The sequence below is a fragment of the Frankliniella occidentalis genome, unplaced genomic scaffold (genome assembly GCF_000697945.3).
Source record: "Frankliniella occidentalis isolate FOCC.00 unplaced genomic scaffold, Focc_3.1 Scaffold46, whole genome shotgun sequence".
In the NCBI taxonomy this organism is placed as follows: Eukaryota; Metazoa; Arthropoda; class Insecta; order Thysanoptera; family Thripidae; genus Frankliniella; species Frankliniella occidentalis.
Genome location: NW_026267176.1, coordinates 947,185 through 960,271, shown reverse-complemented (window position 1 = coordinate 960,271; position 13,087 = coordinate 947,185). Strand labels below are relative to the sequence as shown.

Sequence of the window (13,087 nt, the reverse complement as noted above, 5' to 3'; positions counted from 1 at the left end):
TCAATGAACCTAACTACTGCACTTGCTCGAGGCAAGAGTTTGACAAAACGGAAAGTGACCATGGCTGCGTCGGTCTGTAAAATAGGGAATACAAATTTTATCCTTCAAATTTTTCTTTCTCACCATGGTGGTCTGCTCTCTAAACAACAGAAAGTATACAAGGGCTGAGGGTCGTCTTTTCATTTTGAAAGAGGATCGCAGCGGAGCAGACAGCCATAATATTGTCTGCAGCGCGTGGGCCTGCGTCCGTGTGCAGCCTTTTCATTACATAGCCCTCTTTTACTCACTGACTTGCAATGATTTCTTAAACACTTAAAAAGAATAATGCCCGCCGTACCGTCCATAACGTTGATCCCTAATTGCGGTCCTGGCTGAATGATTCTAGCATTCAATGGAATAAGTATCAGCAGACCTATACGATCCATTTAGGTGCGCCTTGTGAAGTCCGTGGTGACCTACCCACAACCATCAGCTCCCCAAAGACGGTCTCATTTTTCCGTCCCCTGGTCTGTTTTCCAAGCGCGTGGTGGGAAGGCCAAGGCCAAAACCATCGCAACATCATTTCTCTCATACGTTTGAAAAAAAGAGGGAAACGCGAAGGCGGGGCAATTTAGGTTTTCCCTTCAATAAATAACTTTGTGAAAGCTGGCAAAATTAAAAAAAGTACCTAACGACCGGGAGGTTGTAATAGCTCGCCAAGCAACGAGACCTTGCTGATTTATTTTAATTAGATGCAGGGCGGAGATCCCCGGCCCTGATGGCGCTGCTGTTCGCGGGCTAGCTGGGGGGGACACGGACTGACACGTGTTCGAGCACACACCTCCCGCGCCGACATCATCTATCTGGGCGCCCTCTTGGCGAGCCTCACGACCATATCAGGAACCCACTCCCCGGGGTTAATGGCGGGGAAAGAATCTAGTGGCACTGGAGAAACATGCATCTCTTTTATTAGGCCGGGGAGCCGCAGGCTTCCAGCCGGCGGCCGGCAGCCGGGTGGGCAGGCAGCAGGGGGATCATATTTTTCCAGTAATAGAGGGGCTGGAATGTGGGGCGCACGATGAGCACCAGATCAATGCCTTGGCGGTAGGGGAGGGGGAGAGGCTCCAAACAGAGCGCCGCCAGCAGCAGCTAACAGCTACCCCAGCCCCACCCCCCTCAGGGCCCGGGGCCAGCTTAAGACAACCCACACCGCACTCCTATCCGCCTTGCGAGCGTCTGCGCGGTGGGGCGCGGCGGGGCGGGAGAGGGGTGCGTGCCTCTGGCCAGTATACCTGCGGCCCGGTAGAGAAGGGGGTGGGTCGTGGCAAGACGCGGCGGGGCGTGGCGAGGCGTGGCGAGGCGTGGCGAGGCGTGGTGGAGCGTGGCGGAGCAGGGCGGGGCGTGGAGCAAAGTGCACGGGTCGAGCAGATGATGAAGGGGTTGGGGATGCAAAAGACTGCCATTCTTTTCAATCATCATGTCGAGTATCGCACCCACGCGAATTAACTCGCCTGACCACGGCAGAGGCTGGGTGTGGTCAAGGGGTCGGCGAAATAACACGGGCAGGGCGGCAAGGCGGGGCGTGCGGGTCGCGAGGGCGACGCGGGGGCGGCGCGGGGGAGGCGCGGGGGAGGCGGGCCGGCTGAATGAGTGTCGCGACGAGGCAATAAGCGACGAACCAGGCCGGCGCAGCCCAGAGCAGCCCCGCCAGTTTAAATTGGAAGTCTCTCCTTCCCTTCACCTGGGGGCGGGGCGGGCATGGTGCTGCCGGGGCGCTGCTCCCGCCAGGCCAGAGCGGCGGCCCTCGCCAGGGCGGACCAGGCCCCAGGGTCGGGTAGAGATAGGGACGTTAACGTTTCCCTAAGGAAATATTAGGGGCCAGGGTATTCTCACGCAAATAACGCCCCAGCTTCCTATTTGCAGCAAGCGGGGCGGGGCGGGGCGCGGCGGCCTGTGTATTCATTACGCGGCGACGAGCAGGGCTTGGCCTTGGGCCGGGGCCGCCGGCCGCCCTTGCCCCAGACGCCACGGGGGAGGGGCGGCGCGCAGAGCGCGGGGCGGAGCGGATGAGACGGGAAAGCAAAATCTGAATAACGGGTATACGCGGCATTTCACTTGGTAATGCAGCTGGCCGAGCGACATCTGGGCTTCATCATTGTAGCCTCATCGCCGGCCCCACCTGTCACTCCCGCCGGTTGGGGCCGGTGGGAGCTCGGAGGGGAGCCGGCAGAGGCAAACCTCAGTCCACAGCAGTGGCAGCGGCAGCAGCGGCCCGACGGCCACGGGACAACAGCTTTCATTTCCTAAGTGACCTCGGTAAGGGCGCGCGCTCAGGAAATGATTCCGGTGACACCACCACCAACGATCTTGCAGCCGTTGTTGCAGGGTATGCCCGCCCGCCTCCACGAGGCTGGCGCGGGGGCCTCTTGTTGAAGCACGCAGAGAGAGGAACATCCCTGCAGCCCTCACGAAATGAAGCATATAGTTTATTTACTGGCGGCACGCTGCGAGGTCAGCGCCGGCTCCCACCGGCCACGGCCCTGCCCCGCCAGGGGGAGGAGCGACTGCTGGTGAGTTTTGCAGCCAAGATGTTTATTACGCGTGCCACAATGGGCTCTGCTCCGCGCGGCACGCCACGGTGTGCCAGTAGTCCCACTTTTGTTACCGGTGACGGATGAGCCTCAACTTTGTACTTTATTTTGAGGGGAGGAAGCTCCACTGGCGGACGAGCAGGGGGGGAAGGAAAAGGGGGGAGGGGCATCTGGTGTGCAGTCGTATCCGAAGCGGATGTGGAATAGAATATGCGGAAAGGGAAACAGCGGCAAGGGGGAAAGGGGGGCATAGGGGTCGAGCACAGAGGGGTGGTTGAGGAGGGGGCAGGGAGATGTTGGGAAAGAGAGAGAGAGAGGGGGGGAGGGGTGAGGTCAGAAAAGGCAGACGGTCACTCATCAGTCTCCTTTTAGAGCCATCACATACAATTACCGGTTCCGCCCGTCGCCCGTGATATATTTTTGGACAAGACAAGGCAGTCCAATCCGGCCCCCGCGTCAGCCTCGGCGTCAGCCCCTCTTGAAGCCTAATTCAAGCCTGATGATGACGAGGCTCGGCGGCGCGCGGCGGAACAAGTTCGGAGCGTCCCGATTGAAGGCGCGCCCGCGTTCCTTTGAGGCTCGCTGCAGCCGATGGAGGGCGCGCAGAGGAGGAAAAAGGCCGAGTTGTTTACGACACGAAGCGCAAGTTCTCTCATCTGCCAAAGTCGAACGTCGCGAGTGCGGGAGCAGTTCCGTGTGCTCCAACAGCCCGGCCGCACACGGGTATCTGTTGAAACTCTCTCGTCAGTTCAGCAACCCGTTCCTGCCCCACTTCGACAACCCCGCCCACCCCTTCCCCTGAACCCACCCCGTCCCAGTGCCCCGCCGCCCCGCCCCAAATCCATCAGACACTCCCGCGGCAGCTGCGGTGAGTTCGCCAGCCGTGGGGTTCAATCCCTCGGAGCAAAATTGCGCTGCACGAACGAGTAGGCGGACGGACGGGCAGACTGACGGTCAAACGGATGGGCAGACGGACAAACGGACTGAGGACGGGCAACCGGCAGCTCCTCGCGCCCGAAATAAATACGGATCGTGCGTGCTTAGGCGCCCGCACCGCAGGCCGTCCGCAGCCCGCCCGCAGCGGGGGACGTCACGTCGCAGGACCATTTTAGGTGAATTATTTTATGGCCCCAGCCCCCGGCCCATCTTGGGCATGGCTTTGATGGCGGGCTCCTCGTAGCAGCGAGCAGCGTTTTATTTTCATCAGAGCATAAGCGGTCAAGCTAGGGTTTGTTTCGTAGAAAGCGGAGTTGCGCGTTGAACGATTTAATGATAGTGCCAAGGAGAGAAAAATAAAGGGTCCAGCTGGGCACAAAACCGCTGTTTGGACAGACCCTTCTACTAAAATATCTGTCACGCCAAAACGGCTACATTGGAATTACGTGTCTTGTTTTTAAATAATAAAGGAATTTATACTTGCCCAATTGTAAAGTATTTTTTCGCCTTGACGCTCCGAGTGATGACAATCACACATCCCTCGAAATGAGTGATGATGTGGGACCTTCGATGTTTTTAAATTAAAAAATATCACTCAAATAGAGCGAAGACAGCAAGCGTGCGCTTTCCGAAGAGAAACGAAATAGAAACATTGCGTCGCTTGCGCTTTTGCCGATGTCCCGGTGTAGTTTCACGGTTTACCAAAGGGCTCGGAAGAGTATAAAGTAACGCTCGCCTGTTTCGGGCACCAGGCGCCTCCCTGCCGGGCTGGCGTAGGCCTGGCCGTGACCGTGGGTCCGCCGCCCTGTCGGCGCGGGCGCGGCCTGCTGGGCGCGCAGTGGGCTCTACCGGCGCGACCTTCCAAAGTTAAGAGCAAAAGCTAATAGCGACGCTGTTGTACATCCCTAATTCAAAGCTCCCCTCACCGGAACACCCCGGCCCCTTGCCTTGCCTTGCCATGGGCCGACAGCTGGCCCACTCAACAACATAACTACGTAAGTGTCTTCCGCGGCCCGAAGAGCCACCCCACCCCCTGCACCGTGGCGGGGCGCGCGGTGAAATGTGGGGAGGGAAAAAAGCGCATTACACAAGAGGAAGTGATCATTTACGCTACGCATCTCGACGCTGTCACGCTGAGGGTCCCTTTCTCTTTCCGCCCCCGGTCTCCCCCTGCAGCACCGTCACCGTCTGCCGCCCCCGGCTCGCCCCAGCGCCCCACCCCTCGCCGCACGGCCCGCCCCCGCGCGCATTAAACTCACGACAAAAGCAAAAACGTGGACAGGGCGACTTTTCGAGCCACTCTCGGTAGCTTGTCGACCCGTTCCCAACAACAACCATCGCCTCGACAAGAGGACGCGCACGTGATGTATGCGGGAGAAAAATACTTTATGCGACAGGCGGGAAAGTCGTTCTACACCCAGAGAACCGCTCCTCGATCAGATGCGTATTAGCAAGGGACAGTTTTTGTACGTAGGCTAGATGTGTCCTTGTGCACGTAAAAATCAGCTACCAATTAATTTACGAGTCACACAAAATAAAGCATTTCTACCTAGCCCAGATACAACTTGTACCTCCATACATACAAGTTTGTATCTGATGACAATGTGCATAAGGACACATCGAACCTAGGTACAAAAACATTTTCCCTTCGCATCGCTCCGCATTTAAAATGAAAAATCCAATAAGATACATTTTGATAAGTAAATGATCTTTACACATGCGAATGTGTGTGCATTGCTTCAACAGAGCTTTGTTTAAGAAGCTAGCGGAACGGCTGAGCGAACACCCACCTGATCTTTAAGAGTTGCACAAATCTAGCTAGGTACCTCTAAAATCGTTCCAACGTTTTCCTGGACCGACGCTGCCAGACACCCAGACGCCGCGGAAGGAAGTGCGAGGGAGCGGGATAAGCGAGAGAGGAAGCGGGAGGGAGAATAAGCTCCAAATAAGTCTCTGGAGCGCCGGGGCTGCGCCGGGGTTGAGGTCCCAGCAGTGGCTTTCCGGTTGACGTCTGCCCTTTAGCACGAGGGTCTGGGTAGCCCAGCCCCGCCCCACCCGGCCCGCTAAGCACGCCCAGGGGAGCGCCCGGCCCTACACGTGGCAGCCGCACCCGCCGCACGCACACGCCGCGGCACACGGGCTGCAGCGGCTGCGGCTCGGTCACTCACTCACGCCTAACAACTCATACCCCGGTTCTACGAGCTTCGCAGAGAAGAAAGTAAGCAGCCGAAGCTCTTTACGGATCAAGGTGTCAGAGCAGCAAAATCTGTCCATACGTAAGTATTTAAAGTAAAAAAGGTGCATAACTAACACTCGTAACCCCACTTAAATAGTGATTTTGTATCTGCCCAGAGACTTACACTACTTCAAATGATTCAAAGCACATTAAACGTAAAACAGTCATGTGAGCACATGCATCCACACATTTAAACAACAATGTTCTTATTCGTAGATGAGTGTTCTTATTGTAATGACAATTATCTTTGCTTAAACTGTAGCACCAAGCGTTACGTAAAATATAGCAAATATTTTCTCGCTACGAGCTTCGCTCGACCAGCAATTACTCTGCATGAAAACACTTTGGTCATGAAAGTTAATGTCAAAATCTTGGACGCAAGAAAAAATTCTTCACATGTGACGTGACAGAGTTGCATTATTTTGCAATAGTTTCCTCTCACTCATAAAATGGTTCCTTTGGTTCAAATAGGGTACACTCTCCATCGAAAAAGCCATCCATCACATCAAACGAATTTTCAATGATAATTGCTTTGATTCATTGCGTGAAAAAGCAAACACATTTTTAACGAAACATTCACTTTCTATGGTGATAAAACTGGGTAGATAAACGCCAAATCAAGTCCCGCGTATGCTTTGCTATACCTTACGAATCACGCACCTGGCACACAAGTCGGTCAGCAGGCAAAATCAGATTCAAAGAGGAAGGGGCCTTCGGCTCCCAATAGCCATTGACAATTTGTTTTTGGTGTATTTTCAAAGAGGTTCTTGCCTAGGTTCTTGCTCTTAGTTCACCGTCTACTTAATATTCTTATTCGTGCCGATGGACAGACACAGGCAGACCGGAGGCGAAACGCTTTGAATCACCAGTGGAGTAATAGGGTTCGCATTCCCCGTGAGTCAAATTTCCAACTGAATTCCCTCGAATCAAAGAAACCATTTTCCGAATGCTACCTCAGGACCCCGGCGCCCAGCCTGGCCCGCCGAGTCCTGCGCACATTCATCAGGGCGGGAGCCCCACTTCACACGGGGCCTGATGCCCCCTCGGGGTCACCGTATCGCAGCCTCGCCCCGCCACGCCCCGCCGCCCTACACCGTTTGGTCCACTGGGCCCCAGCGTTTATCTTCATTATTGAGGGCTGCAATCGGTCGGGTCGGTCCGCTACGAGAGGGATGGGTGCAGCTACGTACGCTGCCCAGCAGCTGTGTGCCATGCCACCCGGCTGCACGTCCGGGCTAGGCGTGGCGTAGCGTGGTGGAGCGTGGCGGGGCGTGGCGGGGCGTGGCGGGGCGTGGCGGGGCGTGGCGGGGCGTGGCCCCGGCGCAGCGGAAGGCGATCCGCATCGAACCTCCGCTGGATCACGAGGCGTGCGGAGGGATCGGGTGGGGATGCAGCTCTCACTGGGTCAACTCCGGCGCAGCCCCTACTGCCGCAGGCATGGCCGGCCACTTCCAAACAGGAAGAGAGGCTAGTCCGCCAGAGAGGGAATCACTTGTCCCGTCCACCCCACCCCAGCTGACCCAAAGGGTCGGGCGCCAAGCAGAGCGGACAGGCCGGCCGGAGCAAGCCAGAGGAGTGAGCCGGGGATCGTTTTTGCCACGCGACTCCTGGCCATCTATCTCCCGCTGCGGCGTCGAACAGCCTCTCCTAATGCCCGGCCGCCCCACCCCGCCCCGCCCTTGCGTTAGGCCCATGTGAGCCTCGACCCCAATAACGCCTGCTGCTTGGCTTTCCACTGGCCACACGGTAAAAGCCGCTGCTTGGTTTAACAGCAGTTATTTCGCGCACCAAAACCAAGCAAAACGCTGTTAAAAACATTTCATTACACTTTCATTACTTTTTGTGAAAGGATTTTCATTACATTTTTGAAATGGTAATAGCTTTACCACGTAAAATGAATATGTAATAAAATATTTTTAACAGTGAAGTGTTAGATTTAAAGCAGAAGGTAGGTATTTCTGAAGGATAACGTGCCGCTGTCTATGTGGAAGTCTTGGAAAAACCTTGCAGAAAGGAATGCTTAGTAAATGGGAACTGCTCGTCTGCTGAGAGAGGCAAATCGCTCTAGAGGAAAATTTAGAAAACCCTGTTTATGCATTACTTATAACATTTAACAAATGTCATTGCGTTTGTTAGGCTGCTATCTAACCTTGACTACGGCATTCTTACGCTCGCATAACGACGCTACGATGTACAAGTTAGTAAGCAACGGATTTCCCCCCGGCCAGTCCTGCTTGACGTGCGAAATAACTGCTTGAAAACCAAGCCCTGGCTTTTCCCGTGCAGCTCCTCTTTTTTCCACACTAATCCTTTTTTTCATCCCCCACATTTTCCGCTCGCTCGGTTGCGGCGGCTGCGCCCCGGGCGGGGCGGCGCCAGCGCACCTGGCCGCCAGAGCGGCGTGTACCGAGATAAATAGATAACTTTTACGACGGGTCGGCGGCGCCGCGCTTCGGCCGCGAGCGGGGGGAGGAGGGGGGGGGGTGCACTTTAAGGAGGCGTAATGGTGAGGTCAGCTGTTTGTCCTGATTAGCCGCCGGCCACCTCGCCCCGCCCGGCACCACCACGCCCCAGGCCTCACGGATCGTCCAAACAGACGCCCGGCCTGCCGATCGCCGCCAAAACACAAACACTGGTGTGTGAGCGGCGCGCGCCACAACAGTCTGACTCGCGCCGCTGGGGGCACAACGTCCACGTCGAGCCCAACTTGCTGCGGGGGCCGGCGGGGGGCGTGAGCGCCACGGCGGATCGTTCCGACATTCGCAGCGGCTGCCGCAGCGCGACGAGTCAAACACGACACTGCGCTGCGGTCCGCCCTTGGTGCCCGTTAATGAAATGACCGTTCACTAATCTAATTCCGAACGGCCTGGCGTGCACGGCGAGCGCTGCGAGCGCGGCGAGGGCGGCGAGCGCTGCGAGGCACGCCCACACGACAGATTGGCGGGGCAATTATAGCCCAGCGCGGCGGCCGGCGGCGGCGCCCCACCCCACCCATGGGGGGGGGGGGGGTGCTGGTGGGCGAGGTGTACTTTTTACATGATTGATTACGAACAAAAATGTGCACGAATTACAAAAAAGTACACTCGTTATTGCACCGAGTTTAAAGCCACAAAAAGGGCGAAAGAAAAAAAAAAGGAGCCCTGAGTGAAGCGAACATATACTACAAAAATCCCCGTTGTGAGCTTCCGCTACGTCCGAAATTGATCGTTGAGTCATTTTGTAAATATTTAAACAAGCCGTTGATTTAAATTATATACCATAAAAAAACTCGCGATTGTGGCTGCTTTATAATTTTGAACCAAGTTGCGAATCGATTTCCTTCGCAAAGCGATGAAGATCCTTCGCAATTGCGAAGAAATTCCTTTGCAGACTTACAAAGCAGCCAAATCCTTCGCAATAAATTATCAGTGTAAAAGTTGAAAATTACGAACCAAAAACGTAAATTTATCATAGTATTGTGGAGGAGTGTATATTTGTAGAGTGTATGAGAGAACTGAAACGAGTAACGTGGGTAATACTTGTCTTGAGCCGCCAGCTGTTTCAGGGTGAGCGGAGGTTGAACCTCCTGGCGCAGCTCTCTCTTTTACGGGCTTGCCGCGGTGTGTCAGCCCCAGGCCAACCCCAACCCCAACCCCCCACCCCGCAGGCGCCACTTGTGTTTCTTTGGTGGGAAATGCTGGCCGCCACCGAGCACCCTTGCCTCGAGCTCCTCCCTCACCTGTCATGTCCGAACTAGGCCAAGCTGGTGAGCCACATGGTGAGGGACAGATTGTGGCGGTGGAGTTGTCGATCCCTCGCGGAAGGTGCTACGAGTGACAGGCCGCCGCGGCGCGGGCCGCGAGTACAACCAGCCGCTGTCGGGGAGCGGAGCGGCAGAGGGAAAACAGAAATTGATAGAGCAAGCCGATCATGAGAGCCCGTCCCAAAAGAGGGCATGCGACACATTCGAGGCACGCTCACAGACGCCCCCACCCCCTTTCCCCCTACCTCTCCGTCCCGCGCTGAGCGCCACCTATACCACCCGGGCCAATTGGACATTTCACCAATTTGTTCCGAACCATGGCGGAGCGAACCAGGTGGGGGAGGGAGGGGGGCGGAGCGGGGCGTCAAAACAACGGGTGCGAGATGGGACCGTACCCTGGAATCCACTGGCGGTCAAAGGGGAAGGGGAAAGGAGGGGGGATGGAGGGGCGGACAGGCTTAGTCAGACGGGTCACGGCACAGTTTTTGCCCCAGTCTACTACGGAGGAAAACGTCCTAGGAAGAAAGTGGCAATTGGGGGCCGGATGACGGCGCTGGGGCATACGAAAACTCCCGAATCGCGCTCGTGCTGCGCTCTTGCTGCGTCTAACTCTGTGCTGCTCCTCTCGTAACGCCCCAAGCTGCGCTCGTGCAGCGCTCGTGCTGCGCTCAGACTGCCCCGAGCTGCGCGCCGCAGCGCGATTAGCATTCGGTCAATGCGCGCCTCATCAGCAAACGGACCGTAGCGTGGCTGACGGACGGGCGCGGCCGAGGGGGAGGGGAGGATGGGGAGCATGAATTTGGAAAGTAAATTATTACACTTCCTTCCGGGCAGAGGAAGGAGAAGAGGAAGGAGAGGGAGGCGGCAGCTCGAGAGCGTGGTCTGCTGCTTGGCTCAACCGGGTGGGGGCGAACAAGGGGCCGGCCGAGGGTTGGGGGACGCCCGAGACAAAAGGGTTATTGTAGCGAATGGGGAATATTAACTGATCGAATCGGGAGACTGGGAGAAGTGGAGGTCCCGTCACGGTGGGGAGCAGCCTGGCGTGTCCACGCTCGGCGCCGCTGAAAAATGCTGTAGTAAATCGGGTGACGGGTGTAGCGCCGTTACTGTATCGGCGCCGGTCATCAGAAAACAACAACGGGCTACTCACTGGCGCTGATGACGGTGAAGACGCACGGCTCCTGCTGCACGCCGACGCTGTTCTCTGCCGCGCAGGTCAGCGTGCCGTAGTCGTGGTCCGAGTGCGCCGTGTAGCGCAGCACGCTGTGGGTGCCGTTGTGCGAGAAGCGCTCGCTGGGTACGTCGAGCGTCTCGCCGCTGTTGTTGAACTTCCAGCGGTAGATGCGCGCGGGCGGGTCCGACTCGACGGCGCACAGCACGTCGACGGGCACGCCGCGCATGGCGCCGACCACGCCGCGCTCCCAGCGGCACGTGGGCACGACTGCAACAAAAGAAACATAGTTTGAGGTCCGTGTCCTCAGGCTGTAGCCCCTGTGAGGTAGGCGGGCCCGCAGGACTCACGCGTGTTGCGGGTCTGCCTAGCCCAGAGTCCGCAGGGGCTCGCCCTCTCAGGGGCTGGTACTCGTGGAGGTAGCCCCTGTGAGCTAGGCGGACCCGCAGGACTCACGCGTGTTGCGGGTCTGCCTAGCCTAGAGTCCGCAGGGGCTCGCCCTCTCAGGGGCTGGTACTCGTAAGTAGCCCCTGTGAGCTAGGCAGACCCGCAGGACCCACGCGTGTCGCGGGTCTGCCTAGTCCAGAGTCCGCAGGGGCTTGGCCTCTCAGAGTGAAGGCGGATAAAAGCCGCGTCCTGAGGCTGTAGCCCCTGTGAGGTAGGTTGACCCGCAGAACTCGCGAGTGTTGCGGGTCTGCCTAGCCTTGAAACCGCAGGGGCTCGACTGTCGAGGATTGGATTAGATGCATCCTGCCTTCCTTAAGTCGTCCTCTTTACCATTTATAATTACACAAAGTTACGAGCAAGTGGCGGCGAGCACAGAGGAGATGAAACAAGATAATTTTTCCATTCGCGCTCACTGCAGCCCCTTAGAGCCATTAGTATGTGCAGTGCAATAATCAAATACGAAGCTAAAAAACCAAAAACAAAAATCAAAAACAAAAAACAACAGAGAAATTGACGAATTATCGTGTCCTGTTTTCCCCCTCGGTGTTTTTTACAACCTTTCCTTTTATTTGGGAGATGGTTTGGGTGGCCATCGGTGCGAAAATCGTATATGACGTAGCATCTATACAAAAAGGCGGACACGTTCACACATTCCCTCCCCCCCTAACACACACACAACTACGCACAAACACACACAACTAAGCGCGCGCACACACACACGCCCAACACACACACGCACACACACACACATCTGCTGCCAGTGCGCCTCTCTATAACGCCGCAGAGCATTAAAAAATGCAGCGCTCCAAAACGAAAATGAAATCCCTTTCGTCATTTATTACGCGGACAGGAATGGGGCGCGCGGCAGACACGCGGATACAGACGGACAACAAATCACTGTCGACAACGCGGCAGGCATAGTAGCGGCGGCGCCGCCCGGCCCGAGCAGCCAGCCCCGCGCGCCCGACCGCCCCGCCAGCACCGCCAGCGCGCCAGCAGTTAGGCATAGCGATTCATTCCCATTCGGAGAATAAATCTGCCAAACCTGAAAATCGCACGTGTCGAAATATTTCTAATACCAATTTACGGCTTGTTAGAGATCGCTGCATGCGGCCCCGCCCCTCCGGGCCCCTGCGGGCCCCTCCGGCCGCCAATTAATAAAGCCGATTTATAAGTGCGGCGAGCCGCGAGTTCCACCGTGGCGATTTATTTCTGCCGCTGCGCTTCGCAATGCAATATGTCAGTGGGGGCGGGGACGGCCCGGGCGATACATCACATGCGCAGTGCAAATAATAGTGCGGCACATGTTGTGGATGGGGCGGGGCGGCCAGGCGGCCTCAGACAATAACAACGACTGCCTGGCTGTACCGTCGCGGGGCTTCGATGAGTTATCCCTGCGTCACGAGGACCTGCCGCAGGAGGGTGGCACGGCGGGGCACGCAACCCCACCCTGGGTAACCCCTTTGCTCGCTCTCTTTGAACGGGTACCGCCGGGAGGGGGCCCCGCACCAAACGGCCCTGCGCCGCACCCTGCCGCGCGCCGCCTGCTTGCTGGACCACCCGAACTCTTGCAAACTAGCTAAACTCCTTGGAAAGGGGGGAGGAGGTGGCGCGCGGTGCCGAGCCATCCCCATGGAATCGATTATACTCTCTTGCCTGTTGATCCCAAGTGTCACTCCGGGGCAGCCACCCCGGCGGCCCACCTCCCTTCCCTTCCCCGCACCAGCCACACCCGGTCTGGCCGTGGCCGCAGCAGAGCCGCGAGAGAGCCGTCGCAGTAAGTAGGAGATATGGCCACTCAAGATGGCGGGACTCCTCCACTCTGCTGGGTTTTACTTTCATGACCCAGAAGCGCCGGGCCGGGCAGCAGCGGCGCGGCGGCAGCTAGCAGCAGTAACAACAGTTCACCCGCACAGCGTGTCACCCGCTCCGCCCTACCCCACCCCGGAACGCCCCGCTGTACCCGCCTATCCCGCACACCGCCA

The 13,087-nt window shown here is 57.2% G+C and overlaps 1 protein-coding gene across 3 annotated transcripts in view; it reads right to left on the bottom strand.

Annotated features, from left to right (window-relative positions):
• LOC113217709 (nephrin-like) overlaps positions 1 to 13,087 on the bottom strand; it is a 145,266-nt gene that overhangs the window by 20,009 nt on the left and 112,170 nt on the right. For all 3 annotated transcript variants that reach the window (XM_026437732.2, XM_026437733.2, XM_026437734.2), the window contains one exon: positions 10,635 to 10,925. In XM_026437732.2, the coding sequence (XP_026293517.1) occupies positions 10,635 to 10,925 (291 nt within the window). The remainder of the gene's footprint in view (positions 1 to 10,634; positions 10,926 to 13,087) is intronic.